Consider the following 16,397-nt stretch of genomic DNA (forward strand, 5'->3'; position numbering starts at 1 on the left):
GCCAGGGTGTTGGTGCTGCCTGAGGATCCCAGGCTATCTGCCCCATGACACAGCTCCCCCTCGCTGCCAGCCTGTGGAGATGGACATGCGTATCAACACGGAAACAGAGAATGTCAGGAAGGGAAGGTGTAGTACTACTCAATAGCATTTCTAACGTCAACAAGGCATTGCTCATAGTAATTCTTGCCAAGTAATTCTTGCCAATGAGATATCATCTGACGATTGATGTGTATGACAGTTGTGTGGGTGGTTAAGGGAGGAACAAGTCTGAATCAAGCTTACCTTTGAAGAGACTGGATTCCATGAGAAGATAGAAATGGTTTGGGGGAAACAAAGAAGTGTGTGTTTACTTTCCATTAAAAACATACTAAATGTTTCAGTCCTGACAGACTGAGTCACTACCAGGAAACAATATAAACAAAAATCCTTTAAGAAGCATTCTCACCACTCTCACCATGAAATGATGTTTCAAAGTCTTTAGTTGGAGCTGGAAAGAAACAGCCATAAGCATTCAAGAATGAGTCATTTCCAATTATTACATTTATGCAAATTTCCCAGCTAACTGTATGTTTAGTCCAAGTCATGTGCCGTGGGTGATTCCTCTCTGGGCCCTCGTTCATAAAGCGTCTCAGAGTAGGAGTGCTGATCCAGGATCAGGTCCTTCTTGTTCATGTAAAATTATTCAAATATGATCCAAAAGGCAAAACTGATATTTAAATCAGCACTTCTGCTTTGAGACTCTTTATGAATGTGGGCCCTGGGCTATTGACATGAGGTCTCACCTGACTGCCTACTGAGTAGGAATGCTGATTTAGGATCTGTCCATATAATCTTATTCATTATGATCTAAAAGGCTAAACTGATCCTAGATCAGCACTCCTGCTCTGAAACGTTTTGTGGATACAGGCCCTGGTCTATTGACATGAGGTCTCACCGGACTGCCTCCTGCCGCGGCGGTAGGACAGGTTCCCCTCCAGAAGCAGGGGAAGGCTCTTCTTGGCCTTCTCTGGGGTGTAGATGAACTCTGGGGTCTCTGGACATACACACACACACACACATACACACATAATTAAGTTAACGCAGCAAACACAGACCAGACAGGTATATGGCAAAAGGCCTTTGTTATTTGTTAGATTTATGACAAAGAAGAAGCCATCACACTCATTCAACTTTGGGGTTTGAATGTGCTTAAAACCAGTAAAGATATCTAACAGAAATAAAAGTGGTTCCAATTAAAACAAAAAGTGGTTCACGCACAAATTAGATACTAGGTGTATTACAGGTAAGTATGTCCTGACCTGATTGGCGTCTTCCTCGATAGTATTCATCGCATCTTGGAGATGACTTTTTTAAATGATCCTGATCAAACTGAGGAGCTTTGAAATAGAAATTGCAAGTTACTAAGTTGTGCATGATTGTAAGCTGTGCACGATTGGTGTCATATACAGTGTCATTTTTTAATTTAAATAAATAGTTTTTTTGTTGTTGTTTTTTACAGTGTAAATTGAAAGTGAAAAGTGTAGGTGTGTGAAAGTATGATGGTTTGAAATGACGTGGAACTCACATTGACAGAAGTTGTCACCTAGTACCTGCCTTGCCTGAAAAATACATGTATGGTATTTCAATGATTGTTCAACTTGCGACAGTGTTCGCATTAACTTTAAACAGACATGAGGTGGCAGCACAACCTAACAGTGTGATTACAATATTATCCGTTTCAGTTTAGCCAAAGCCTTCAGTGTTATATTTGGCTAAAAAGTATTGCCATTCATATCGGCAGCATTTACAGTAATGTACAGTAAGCCTTACCTTCTGGGGTAGAGAGGCAAGATGGTTCTCCACTATCAGTCTCTTGAGGTAGTGCAGCCAAAGGCGTTTCTCCTCCTGGTTCTTGGTCTGTAACATGGGTAGGAGGGTAGTTTAGGTACACTGGTCTGACACAATACAATGCCCTGTTCTTTTATAGTGTTTTACTTGTAATTTGATAGTGGTTTACTCGTACCTGTACAATGTGCTGCTGTTTGGGGATGGTCTGATCGGACACCTTAAAACACAGGGGGTCCTTCATGGTTTCTACTAGAAGTAGATTACAGCACTGCAGGGAGAGAAGGGTGGAGAGATGAGGGAAAGGGGAGAGTGAGAGATGAGAGGAAAGACAGTGGAGGGGAAATAAGGGTATCAGTACATGATAAAGAATCAAGCAACAAACAAAAACATTTCACTTTTTTGATTGGTGTAGGTGTCATCTCTAATGAGACATGCCCATAGCGTTTACAGAAACACAATAATCTGATCAATTCTTTCCGGTGTCGGCACGTCACTCACAAATATGTGGGTGCTGTAGATGAAATGCTCCAGCCTCTTTTTAGAGATAAGCAGCATCTTGTCGAAGAGGAAGAATGCCCTCTCCTTCTTGACCCGTTGGACCCTGAAGGAGCCCTCCAACACCAGCTCCCCAAAGCCACTCAGGTCTGGACCCATCCAGTTGGTCAACAAGCTCTCAATCTCCTACCAGAGCCAAAAGAAAAACAGTGTTTGTGTTGACCCAAGGTTGACCTCTAACCTTCAAAAACAGATGTAGTGGAGACTGACGTGTACAAAGACCTCTCCGACCTCTAACCTCTTGACTTTCAACCTCTGACCTCTACAGCCAGTTCAGAGTCATAGATAACACATCCAGTAGTTTCCTCAATACAGTGTGATATCAACCTGTGCGTCCTGAAGACTCTGATGAGTCTGTACATGAATTTGACACCCGCCCGTGTTATCATAAGCAACAAAAGCTAACTTCTTTGTTACATTTTCAATGAGAACTGCTGTAGTGAGTGACTGGGCAGAGCCTGACTGATGGTCCATACCTGCAGCCTGACGGCGTGCTCCTGCTTCCTCTTCATGTCATTGATGTACCAGGCCACGGCTGTCATGGTGATGATGGCATCCTCCACCACCTCGTAGCCAGGGTCACTTTTATCAAAGTGTTTGGCCAGCTCCTGCCACAAGGGGGCGATGGTGAGGTTATGCTTCTATTGGTCTCAGTATAACGAGAAAGGGGTAGCTGCAGCCAAATATGGTGACCGGAGTATGGGCGACTGGGTGTGTCGAAAGGAAATGAGTAACCAGGCAACTACCTTACCGCGAGAGTTTGAACTTCTGTTTTGAAGCCAGAGGATGAGTCTGAGTTGTATTTCACTGTCAGTTTTACACCAATAATTGTACATTTTCAGTTATAAAACAGACAATTGTTTATTTTTTATTAAAAGTACTGATGATGGGTGTACTGTTGCTTGTATGCGTGTTCTTAATGTGTCTGTCACCCTGATATTGGCAACTAGGTAACTACTTCCCATGCCGTTGCGGTACAGTAGTGCTTGGCAAGCTGGTGCGAAGGACACTGTGTCCCGGTGTTGTTGCCGACTGTATGTATCAAGGTGACATCTAGATGGTTATCAATATTAGTTCTTTATTGTGTAGGCTGCTATCCTACTTAAAATAAAATCATGGGGGGAAATAAATTGCCACATTAGCCACCGCCTGCGACATCAGATACAGCTGCCCAGTGGGAAGCACCGCAGTTCGCCAAGCAGCTTCATACAACACCGGTTTTCTGGGCAATGAGGGGATTCGATTATCTGGTCCGGGTTACCCCGGTGAGAGGAGTTTGCATCGGTGAAAAGTGATTGCATTCGTTTTGGAACCGGGCTGCCTCCCGGGTGTGATGCAGATGCCCCGTTCAAAGCCCACGGCAAAGTTGTCTCAAAACAAAAGTGGCGTAACCTAGGCTAGATTAAGCACGTATATAATGAGTAGGAGTCTGTGTTTTCACATGCAAAAGTGATTGCTTTTGATAAAAACGCTTTATCTGCTTTCCCAATGAAAATTAGTTTGAAAATTCAAACATATATTTTATGGAAAAGAGATGTTGTATGTTTCTGGACAATGCACAATGCTGACAAGATGACAGAGCCACACATATTATTGTTCGATTTTGCCCGTTCATGTCACGGGCCAATGGGGCCATAGACCAGCGCACCGTGGCTCAGGTTAATAGAACTCCCTCATTCGCACTGGCGTATGGAATTTGAAATTAGCTGATTCACTTTCCATACACCCTCTCCTTTCGACACACCCACTTGCCCATACTCTGGTCGCCATATTGGGCTGCAGCTACCCATACTTGAGAACAACCACCACAGAGGTGGGCTTGGAGAGAGAACCCTAGGTCGTTGATCAGTGTCCAAACTCAGCTAGTTAAATGCCATGAGTTGTGAGTCTGCGTGACTTGGGGGTTTTCATTTCATGAAAGGGTCCTTATTTCATTTCACAGCATCTCTATGCTTAATTTACTCGCTAGATGTAAAATGCAGAGTAAGAAACAGGATGATTTGGATTGAAGGGAAACTCAGTCTACAATGGGCCCTTTACCTTTCCTCGGTGTAAAATAAAGGGGTTATACATATAGTTGTATTCTCTGAATAAGTTTGACATTGATAGTATTGGATCAGGATCATCATATTGTCTCTCTGACCCAGTCCATGACCCATACTGACCTGCAACAGGAGGTGGTACTTGAGGATCCTCTGCACTGGCTTTAGCAGGTAGGTCTCCAGGGGCAGGGAGTGGCACAGGGTGGTCTGCCTCTCCTGGAAGAATCCCACCAGGATCTTGTTCTTCATGCAGTCCCTCAGAACAGCCACCGAGCTGGGGAAAGAGATCCAGGAGGAGAGGGGATGGAGGTGGAAGTTGGGGGTGGAAGAGGGGGTGGGGTCCACAGTAAGACTCATCAGTTGGCTCATCGCTATGCTAGACAGCACTTCATCTTATCGTGAAGCGTACAGTAATGTGTTCAGCGTATGCCTCCGGTCCTCCCTTCAGAGGGGCCTCTTTTTGGCTGAACGCAACTATTTACATATACTAAAACATTCTGTTGCAGTCCCCTTGCTGTCCGACTGTGATGTCTTTCTCAGACAAAAGCTTGGATATCTGTTAACAGCATCTCTCAGTATGAGCTATGAATGTGGTCTTTTTAAGACATCACTGGATGAATGCACATAGCTCACGTACAGGGTCAGGGCACCGTCAATGTCTCATAACAAATATAATTATGTTTCTACTCTCTGTGACAGACACATGAAAGGCTGTTAACACGGAGCGCATGCAGAACACTGCATCTTCATGGTGATGGGCAGCGATCCAGTCCTATTCAAACATACCAGTCAAATTGTAGTGGCCCGTGGGATTAGAATTGATGGGCCGTGAAAGATGCTGCCTCTAAAATGCTTGTGATGTGTTCGCATTTTACACGCACAATATACACTACATGACCAAAAGTATGTGGACATCTGCTTGTCGAACATCTCATTCCAAAATCATGGGCATTAATATGGAGTTGGTCCCCCCTTTGCTGCAATAACAGCCTCCACTCTTCTGGGAAGTCTTTCCACTAGATGTTGGACATTTCTTTGAAGGGGTGTCCACATACTTATATATATACAATGCCTTCGGAAATTATTCAGACCCCTTGACTTCTTCCACATTTTGTTATGTTACAGCCTTATTCTAAAATGGATTAAATAATTTTTTTTTTGTCATCAATCTACATACAATACCCCAAAATGACAAAGCAAAAAGCAAAGTACATTTTTTGCAAATGTAATAAAAAATCTAAAACAGAAATACCTTATTTACATAAGTATTCAGACCCTTTGCTATGAGATTAGAAATTGAGATCAGGTGTATCCTGTTTCCATTGATCATCCTTGAGATGTTTCTACAACTTGCTTGGAGTCCACCTGTGGTAAATTCAATTGATTGGACATGATTTGGAAAGGCACACACCTGTCTATATAAGGTCCCACAGTGCATGTCGGAGCAAAAGAGCTCCGAGACAGGATTGTGTCGAGGGATAGATCTGGGAAAGGGTACCAAAACAGTTTTGGGCGGCAGGGACTGGGAGACTAGTCAGGATTGAGGGAAAGATGAACGGAGCAAAGTACAGCGAGATCCTTGATGAAAACCTGCTCCAGAGTGCTCAGGACCTCAGACTGGGGCAGTAAGCACACAGCCAAGACAACGCAGGAGTGGCTTCGGGAAAAGTCTCTGAATGTCCTTGAGTGGCCCAGCCAGAGCCCGGACTTTCAGTTTTTCCGAACTCACTTCACTCGCGCATAAGAGGGAGGCTTGCGCTACCCGGTGCTAGCACATGTGCAGATCAAATACACAGCTGGAACACCAATTCAGCTGTTTATATGTCCTAATAATTCGAAAGATTGCTCAGAAAAATCGGCGTATACTTACTTCGATTTTGACCGTACGCCGATTATGATAAGCAGAGTAAGGTGTTTACATGACTCATGTCATACTCTGCCTTCTGCCATAATCAGTTTAATATCTAATTATTAATGTGCATGTAAACATACTGAATGACCATTAGAAGTAATTTTCCTTTCACTCATGTCTCTCTACAAAGGATGGTGATTACAACTGTACTCTTTCCCCCCACCATCATTTAGAATTGTATACATTGTAATAATTGAACATGAGTATTTTCAACTTCCCTTGTTCACTGTATTGAATTCATTCCATTCTCACCCCAGGTCACTTCACTATAGCTATCATTCAATGATCCAGGTCAAACGACTTCCCCAAGGGCACACCAGTATAGTGGTGTGTGTGTGTGTGTGTGTGTGTGTGTGTGTGTGTGTGTGTGTGTGTGTGTGTGTGTGTGTGTGTGTGACTTACTTGGGGTAGTTCATACAATAGAGGGTATATATGTCGAAGGCTTCGCTCTAAACAAGAGGGAGAGAAAATAAACCAATGACATTAGTGGGGAGAAGAGAGACGTGTGAGAAAGACCAGAGACGCTGAGCTTTGGTCTCCATGTTCACTCTGCTACAAATCACTGTCATCTGAGAGACCCCCTATGATCATGTGACACCTCTCCTCACGTGAGGATCATTTTCCAGGTCTCACTCAGAAATAAATACTCATATTCCCTGACTTATGTAAACATGTATTCTCATCCAAGAAACATCTAAACATATCATCTAAGAAAGCAAAGAAATGAGAAAATAATAGCATTTTATATTGAAGTAGGTTTAGATAAGGGTTCTGTCAGGTCAACTGAATGTTACGTTCCAAACACTTGTGTATGTACAGTGAGGGAAAAAAGTATTTGATCCCCTGCTGATTTTGTACGTTTGCCCACTGACAAAGAAATGATCAGTCTATAATTTTAATGGTAGGTTTATTTGAACAGTGAGAGACAGAATAACAACAAAAAATTCCAGAAAAACGCATGTCAAAAATGTTCTAAATTGATTTGCATTTTAATGAGGGAAATAAGTATTTGACCCCCTCTCAATCAGAAAGTTTTCTGGCTCCCAGGTGTCTTTTATACAGGTAACGAGCTGAGATTAGGAGCACACTCTTAAAGGGAGTGCTCCTAATCTCAGCTTGTTACCTGTATAAAAGACACCTGTCCACAGAAGCAATCAATCAATCAGATTCCAAACTCTCCACCATGGCCAAGACCAAAGAGCTCTCCAAGGATGTCAGGGACAAGATTGTAGACCTACACAAGGCTGGAATGGGTTACAAGACCATCGCCAAGCAGCTTGGTGAGAAGGTGACAACAGTTGGTGCGATTATTCGCAAATAGAAGAAACACAAAATAACTGTCAATCTCCCTCGGCCTGGGGCTCTATGCAAGATCTCACCTCGTGGAGTTGCAAGAGAACGGTGAGGAATCAGCCCAGAACTACACAGGAGGATCTTGTCAATGATCTCAAGGCAGCTGGGACCATAGTCACCAAGAAAACAATTGGTAACACACCACGCCGTGAAGGACTGAAATACCCCTGCTCAAGAAAGCATATACAGTGGGGAGAACAAGTATTTGATACACTGCCGATTTCTGTAATTTTTATCATAGGTACACTTCAACTGTGAGAGACGGAATCTAAAACAAAAATCCAGAAAATCACATTGTATGATTTTTAAGTAATTAATTTGCATTTTATTGCATGACATAAGTATTTGATACATCAGAAAAGCAGAACTTAATATTTGGTACAGAAACCTTTGTTTGCAATTACAGAGATACATACGTTTCCTGTAGGTCTTGACCAGGTTTGCTCACACTGCAGCAGGGATTTTGGCCCACTTCCCCATACAGACCTTCTCCAGATCCTTCAGGTTTCGGGGCTTTCGCTGGGCAATACGGACTTTCAGCTCCCTCCAAAGATTTTCTATTGGGTTCAGGTCTGGAGACTGGCTAAGCCACTCCAGGACCTTGAGATGCTTCTTACGGAGCCACTCCTTAGTTGCCCTGGCTGTGTGTTTCGGGTCGTTGTCATGCTGGAAGACCCAGCCACGACCCATCTTCAATGCTCTTACTGAGGGAAGGAGGTTGTTGGCCAAGATCTCGCGATACATGGCCCCATCCATCCTCCCCTCAATACGGTGCAGTTGTCCTGTCCCCTTTGCAGAAAAGCATCCCCAAAGAATGATGTTTCCACCTCCATGCTTCACAGTTGGGATGGTGTTCTTGGGGTTGTACTCATCCTTCTTCTTCTTCCAAACACGGCGAGTGGAGTTTAGACCAAAAACCTATATTTTTGTCTCATCAGACCACATGACCTTCTCCCATTCCTCCTCTGGATCATCCAGATGGTCATTGGCAAACTTCAGACGAGCCTGGACATGCGCTGGCTTGAGCAGGGGGACCTTGCGTGCGCTGCAGGATTTTAATCCATGACGGCATAGTGTGTTACTAATGGTTTTCTTTGAGACTGTGGTCCCAGCTCTCTTCAGGTCATTGACCAGGTCCTGCCATGTAGTTCTGGGCTGATCCCTCACCTTCCTCATGATCATTGATGCCCCACGAGGTGAGATCTTGCATGGAGCCCCAGACCGAGGGTGATTGACCGTCATCTTGAACTTCTTCCATTTTCTAATAATTGCGCCAACAGTTGTTGCCTTCTCACCAAGCTGCTTGCCTATTGTCCTGTAGCCCATCCCAGCCTTGTGCAGGTCTACAATTGTATCCCTGATGTCCTTACACAGCTCTCTGGTCTTGGCCATTGTGGAGAGGTTGGAGTCTGTTTGATTGAGTGTGTGGACAGGTGTCTTTTATACAGGTAAAGAGTTCAAACAGGTGCAGTTAATACAGGTAATGAGTGGAGAACAGGAGGGCTTCTTAAAGAAAAACTAACAGGTCTGTGAGATCCGGAATTCTTACTGGTTGGTAGGTGATCAAATACTTATGTCATGCAATAAAATACAAATGAATTACTTAAAAATCATACAATGTGATTTTCTGGATTTTGTTTTAGATTCCGTCTCTCACAGTTGAAGTGTACCTATGATAAAAATTACAGACCTCTACATGCTTTGTAAGTAGGAAAACCTGCAAAATCGGCAGTGTATCAAATACTTGTTCTGCCCACTGTATATATAGGCCCGTCTGAAGTTTGCCAATGAACATCTGAATGATTCAGAGGAGAACTGGGTGAAAGGGTTGTGGTCAGATGAGACCAAAATCGAGCTCATTGGCATCAACTCAACTCGCCGTGTTTGGAGGAGGAGGAATGCTGCCTATGACCCCAAGAACACCATCCCCACAGTCAAACGTGGAGGTGGAAACATTATGCTTTGGGGGTGTTTTTCTGCTAAGGGGACAGGACAACTTCACCGCATCAAAGGGACAATGGACGGGGCCATGTACCGTCAAATCTTGGGTGAGAACCTCCTTCCCTCAGCCAGGGCATTGAAAATGGTCGTGGATGGGTATTCCAGCATGACAATGACCCAAAACACACGGCCAAGGCAACAAAGGAGTGGCTCAAGAAGGAGCACATTAAGGTCCTGGAGTGGCCTAGCCAGTCTCCAGACCTTAATCCCATAGAAAATCTGTGGAGGGAGCTGAAGGTTCGAGTTGCCAAACGTCAGCCTCAAAACCTTAATGACTTGGAGAAGATCTCCAAAGAGGAGTGGAACAAAATCCCTCCTGAGATGTGTGCAAACCTGGTGGCCAACTACAAGAAACGTCTGACCTCTGTGATTGCCAACAAGGGTTTTGCCACCAAGTACTAAGTCATGTTTTGCAGAGGGGTCAAGTACTTATTTCCCTCATTAAAATGCAAATTAATTTATAACATTTTTGACATGCGTTTTTTCTGGATTTTTTTGTTGTTATTCTGTCTCTCACTGTTCAAATAAACCTACCATTAAAATTATAGACTGATTATGTCTTTGTCAGTGGGCAAACGTACAAAATCAGCAGGGGATCAAATACTTTTTTCCCTCACTGTATGTATACTTGTCTTTACCACTCAGTCGTACATATGGCCAGCAGGTATAGGGTTGGAGATTCATAGTTTAGCAGATGGTTTATTGTTACAGGCTACAGCTGACTCCATGCAGACCCAGTGTCTGACTACACCTAACCTAAGAGCACGTACGGCCTCATTCCAAGCAGAAACGGTCACGTTTGAACTGCATTTCCCACGTTCCACTCTGGCCCTGATTATTTCCTATATCGCCGCCTCCACGTAGTCTGCAGTAGGTAGGAGCCGTTGTCCTCACCCTGTTTAGAGAGGTTAGTCTAGCTCAGAGCAGCATCGCAAAACCCAGAATAACCTTGCCGGTAATGGCTTAATCAAATGTACTCTGCATTTCCGCAGCCATCTATAATTGGCCACAAAAGTAGCCCATTCAATAGCAGAGAACTATAGGGACCTGCTGGATAAGAGGGTCTGGGCGCCGAAGAGGAAAGTACAGGCTGGAGACTGGACTAAGAATTGGCACCCTTGGATCCTGGACCGCAAATGGGATTCTGGTTCTTGGGTCTTGGTCCAGCTTTGGCAGGGACAGGCGTGTCAGTCTGCAGCCCCACATATGGAGGCATACCCTGGGAGTCAGGGACATAGACGCTGGCCATTTTCCCAGCCGACACAAAGGAGAGCCTGTTTCCCTGGTCGGTTGGACCCTTCACTGTTCCTGTTTTATCAGCGGTGGTTCTGTGTCATTACTCAGGCGACTACAGTGTGGCACTATGTGGGTGTGCAGACCCACTCTACTGTAGTGAGCACATGGGTTAAAGGGTCACCGCCACCACCGCTTCAGAACCAGAACCAATCATGACGCCTCTCTGGTCACGGGCCTACACACACTCACATAGCCCAAGTACAAACATTTCCTCTGACCCACTACCCAACGTCAGCGGCCCACTTCTCTATTTGGCCGAAACAAAAGTTTGTTTCACACGATCTGCTCGCTTGACAATTTAACAGCGCTCTGCATCTAGAGAACAAAATAGCTACTGTCTACAAGCACCATATTGTCATAGCCTTTATTAGCCTACACAGCTAGCCAGCCTTAAGCCATGACCCAAGAGGGGCTGGCTGTAACCAACCATTCGGGAAACACTGGTTTAGGTCATCGGAACACCCACAAAAAATGTGTAATGTGAATGTACTGGTGGTTTGTGCTTTATCATGGCAATGTGGTGACTCACCCTCTCAACGAAGCACTCGGCGATGGCTGCCGCATGAGGACTCCTCTCCAGGTCCTCCAGAAGCTCGCTGTGGAGAGACAGACAGACAGACAGACAGACAGAGGTCAGTTATGGGCCATGAGAACACCAGACCAGCAATGTAAACTTATCACTGCAACACACAGAGGTCATGGAAACATCACTGTAACTCATCTACATCCCTGGGACTCATGCTCTACAAAGCAGTACAACAGCTCTCAGTCATGATAAAACATATCACTGTCAATTACTGTAACATCCATGTAACAAGTACTCAAAACTCATAATGATGAGCACATGAACTGCTATATAAAATGGACAGCACATACATTGCTTGGTAGACACTGTGCAGTGCTTATGAGTGCATGTGAGTTTTTCAAGGTCTAGGACAGTTCATGAGAACTGAGCACCCCTCTTTGTTTGGAGACTCTTGGAGCTGACGTCGAAGACGATCCTGGCAGGGATGGATCCCAAATCCCAACTCCAGTTCCACAAAGGATTCATTTATGTCTCCCCTTCCAATCTTTCCAAACTATCTCCTAAATGCATGCAGATGGGACACATCTAGCCTTGGCTCCACATCAGCCAACCCCAACCAGAACCCCCTTCCAGCTGTCCCACTACCCCCCCTCCCCTCCCCACCCCAACACCCACACCTTACAAACACAGGTCTGGATCAGACTCCTTTTAACAGGGGAAAGGGGGTGGCTATGGTCAAATAACCATATGCACCCGTTTCACCTTTGGTCCCGTGACACGAGCTCATCCTAGCCTCCTCATCACCATGGAAAGACCTCTTATGAAACACATATGCAAGCTCTCTCCAGGAGCCTGTAACTTTTGATTAACATCTTACTTCATGGATGTCAGTGGGGGGTGAGAGCGGAGGGTCTCTCCTTTCAGTATCTGAATGAATCAAAACTATCGGTGCAGGATTTTCTTGGCGGGAGATGGTGGAAAAGGTAAGGAATAGTAGTGAGGAGGAGAGAGTTGGGGACTTAAGTGGGGATAGTGATGCGTTTTGAATTCCAGCTCCGATTAGGAGAGGATGGAGGTTGATGTGGCTAATGGCTATAATGGCCGTCTCTGGTGCTTACTGGGACATCTCAACAGGGACAACTAGGGTGTCATTCGCCGAAGTCCCATCAGCCCGTATCCGAGGTTACACGACGTGATGAGCAGCCCAGCCGCACTCAGTTCATTAGCGAAGCCCAACTTCTCTGCATCTCTGAGAGGCCCAGGGCCGCTGGACTGGCCAATCTCCCGGGATCCCCCCTCTTCTGAAGGAAAACAGAGAGGCGCTCTGTAAACACCCGGAGTTCGCCTTCATATGGCTGGGGGGAAAAGTTTGGAGTGAAACCGCAGCCCTCCATTCTTTTGCGTCGCTCTCTCCTCCCTCGGAGACAAGGCTTGTTTCGCGGCTTCCCTCCGCGGTGAGAGGGTGTCATTAGGGTTTCAGGGGAAGCAGGGGGGGAATTATGGGTGGTTTTTATCAAATGGCCACAGAGCAGGGTGTCTCTGGGTGCCACTGGCCCTGACTGATGTCTGAATCCTGTTGTTGACAGACAAAGACAAAGAGAAAGAGGGAACAAAGAACATGTCACCATGGAGACATTTCCTCCATCTGCAAGAGCAAAGGGCTTTCAACAAGACTACATCTGCAGTGTTGCAGCATGTTTGCAAACTTGTACCCTCATGTTGGATTTAATTAAGGCTTGGCACTTACTTGCAGGGCCTGGTACTTTAAGACAAAAGCCCTGGAAAGTATTTGGCTGTCAGGGCCTTGGACTTGAGTTATGCTTGTACAACCCTACTAATTACTTTCCCAGCTTTTCATTTCTAAAACACTCCATCCGTAGACGTTTAACAAAGATGCTCCATATTTGAGGTCAGAGAAAAACAAGAGTTTTAAATCTAGCCTACTGATTTTATCTCCTCGTTGTATGTGTATTGATCTTCCCCGTGATATATGACACATGACAATCTGGCATTTAAAGTATGTGCATTTGATCCTCCTCTAAGACGGTGAACTGTGAGAGGAAAGAGGAGCATCCTCCAGATGATCCCTCTACCACCATATATTTCACGAAGAGTTACAGCCTAACAGGGGAGTCACCTGCGAGGCGCACTGCATCAATGAACTCACATGCTCCCTCCTCTTTGTTTCATTCTTACCATTTACATACTTCTGAACCTCTCTCTTCATTGTGTTTGTGGGGAGTCCTAGTTTATAAGGTATTATAAACTGGGTGGTTCGAGCCCTGAATGCTGATTGGCTGACAGCCGTGGTATATCAGACCATATACCACGGGTATGACAAAACATTTAAATTTACTGCTCTAATTATGTTGGTAACCAGTTTATAATAGCAATAAGGCACCTCAGGGGTTTGTGGTATATGGCCAATATACCACGACTAAGGGCTGTGTCCAGGTACTCCGCGTTGCGTCATGCGTAAGAACATCTCTTAGCCGTAGTATATTGGCCATATACCACACCCCCTTGTGCCTTATTGCTTAAATACCTTCCATACTGCCTGTTTCCCCTTCTCCTTTCCTCCTGTACTCCTAACTTCCCTCCTTTCTCCTTTAATAATCATCCCTCTCTCATGGAGTGCGATCTCTGCATTAGATTAAAGCACTTGCAGATCTGTTTCCTCTTTAGTAACAACACAGTAAGTGCCAGACAAAAGCAACAGAGGCCTATCTACATCCCTAAATCAGAGAATGTTTATATGCACTTGAACCTTGCTGGCCTTATGTTCCCAATCCCATCCCTGAGTATTTTCACATGCCGACTTCACCGCCTCTCTCAAAGTGAGAACTTCTTTCATGTGACACCGCATCCTCAGCAACACAACCCACTCCCACACGAGCCACGGCAGATAAAAACAGACAGCACGGTTTGGGGGACTGGCCCTTCCTGGATCCCAGCCAGCCAGGGTAAGAGGGAAAACTGTGAAAGGGTGAGGGGCCTGAGCACTCAGACTGAATCAGTCTGGACAGGAGTTAGAGGGTGAGGGGTTATGTATTTCGTGTGGGACTTCATGGGAGCCGTGACCCCAGGCAAGCATGCAGGGGTCACAGTGAGGCCTAAATCACACGTAGTGGAGGAACTAACCAGGTTTGACTAAATGTCACCACACACGGGCCGCCACCGGGATATGAGCGATGGGCCCTGGAGCAAGGCCCCCCTGCTGTACATTCCACAAGCAATGTGTCTACTCCATGAGAAATTGAATGAATTATACATACATAGCCACACATAGAACTATAATTACTATAAAGGGAAAAAGCCCCTCAGAGCATGGCAATAATTATACTTCTATATTTCTATGGTTCCACGCGTCCACATTCCAATTGACTTCAACTCTATGGCACAACTTAAATACCAGCAGTATAACGGGTAATAAAACCATTAGCCACAGTCACTGGAGGTAATTTATCTGTTTATACTGTAACGTCATGCACAATCAATGTACGCTGTCCATAGCCAGCTTTGAAACTCGTGATATTATACAGAACATGTGCTTCTTATTAGGCTATTCTTACAGATCCTCTACCTCTCATTATTATTATACTGTACATCAGCTGCACGCAAAAAAATATAGTTCGTTTTGAAACGTCTACGTTTCTAGTTGAAATTGACTTTGCATTTGAGTTGTGGCTGGCTTCGCACCAGGGCTTAAACAGATACAAGAGATAAATCATGGTACTCAAACAATGCAATTAAACATCTTCACGTGCAATAGTAAAGTCTCTATCTCTGTCTGTCTCTCTTCTTTGTTTCTCATATGCACTGTATTAGCCTACTGAGGATTCAACGTCTCTGGCAAACTTTCCAAATGAGGGATTTGGAACAGAGAGACGAAAGAGAGGATGGGCAGAGATTCTAAGCAAGAGACAGTTAAGCCATCTTGATAAGCTCAGGCCTGACTAATCTCTCGGTCTCTGTGTCTGTCATGATGGGTTGGGTTAGAAAAAGTTAGAGGTCACGGTTCCACGTATAGTCACGTATCCATAGAGCTAAATCTATAAGGTACTAGGCCAGTGATGCAGGATCCTTTTTCCATGACAGACTAGACAATTACAGCACTTCTCTGACTGTCCTATTGGCCTGTTCAGCCACAGTTTCTACTCAGACAAGATTGACCGCACTACTGCTCTTCGACTAACTACTAGAATAGTACAGAGCATGTCTGTCTGTCTGTCTGTCTGTCCTGGCTGTACTGTTCACCAGGCTGTGCCCTGTCTCTCACTGTGGTGCGGTCTGTTCACAGCAGGGTCCAGAACTCTACCACAGGCTTTGTCCACCGCGGCGGGCCACAGCAAACGACATCCGTATGGTGCCTAGAGAACAGGCCAAGAAAGTAGACATAACAACACCAGTGTGGATACAGGGGCTGCATACCACAGCGATGAGGAGATGAGATTTAGAAAAGGCAGAACTAGAAAAAAGGTAGATTTAGAAGGGGCAAGGAGAGGATAGAAATGAGGTCAATCATTTTCTCTCAGATGAATAGAGTGTTACTTTGAGTGATGAAAAAAAGAAAAAAGAGAGTTAGCAAACAATTTGTTTTTTTTTCTCCCTGGGAGCCTGTTAGGGAACTGACTGCTCTCATGCTGCTCATTACAAACAAATGTCATTTATGGCCTAGCTCGCCCCACAGCAACGAGAGATGGGGATAAACCCCTGGCACTGACACACACACTCTACTGTACTGCAATGAGTTACACTGCACAGAGCCTGGACTAGACGGGAGAAATCCCTAGCTCTCTCTCGCTCTGTTTCTTTCTGCAACAGTGAGGCCATTTCCCATGAGAACCGGGGGCAGGAAGGCATTTTGGATTTGGGGAAGGGGGGG

General features: G+C 45.0%; 1 protein-coding gene across 1 annotated transcript; it reads right to left on the minus strand.

Annotated features, from left to right (window-relative positions):
- Positions 1 to 33: 33 nt before the first annotated feature.
- On the minus strand, positions 34 to 13,230 carry LOC311101511 (pleckstrin homology domain-containing family G member 3-like; the record flags this gene model as incomplete). The annotated part of the gene is made up of 14 exons (XM_084142657.1): positions 34 to 71; positions 935 to 1,033; positions 1,299 to 1,376; positions 1,565 to 1,598; positions 1,810 to 1,896; positions 2,003 to 2,095; positions 2,326 to 2,508; positions 2,859 to 2,990; positions 4,548 to 4,698; positions 6,739 to 6,785; positions 11,516 to 11,582; positions 12,669 to 12,813; positions 13,073 to 13,085; positions 13,225 to 13,230. The coding sequence occupies 14 exons, from the start codon at positions 13,228 to 13,230 to the stop codon at positions 34 to 36; spliced, it is 1,173 nt and encodes a 390-aa protein (XP_083998783.1).
- Between the last annotated feature and the right edge of the window lie 3,167 nt (positions 13,231 to 16,397).

Source organism: Coregonus lavaretus, assembly GCF_964263955.1.
Source record: "Coregonus lavaretus genome assembly, chromosome: 26".
Lineage (NCBI taxonomy): Eukaryota > Metazoa > Chordata > Actinopteri > Salmoniformes > Salmonidae > Coregonus > Coregonus lavaretus.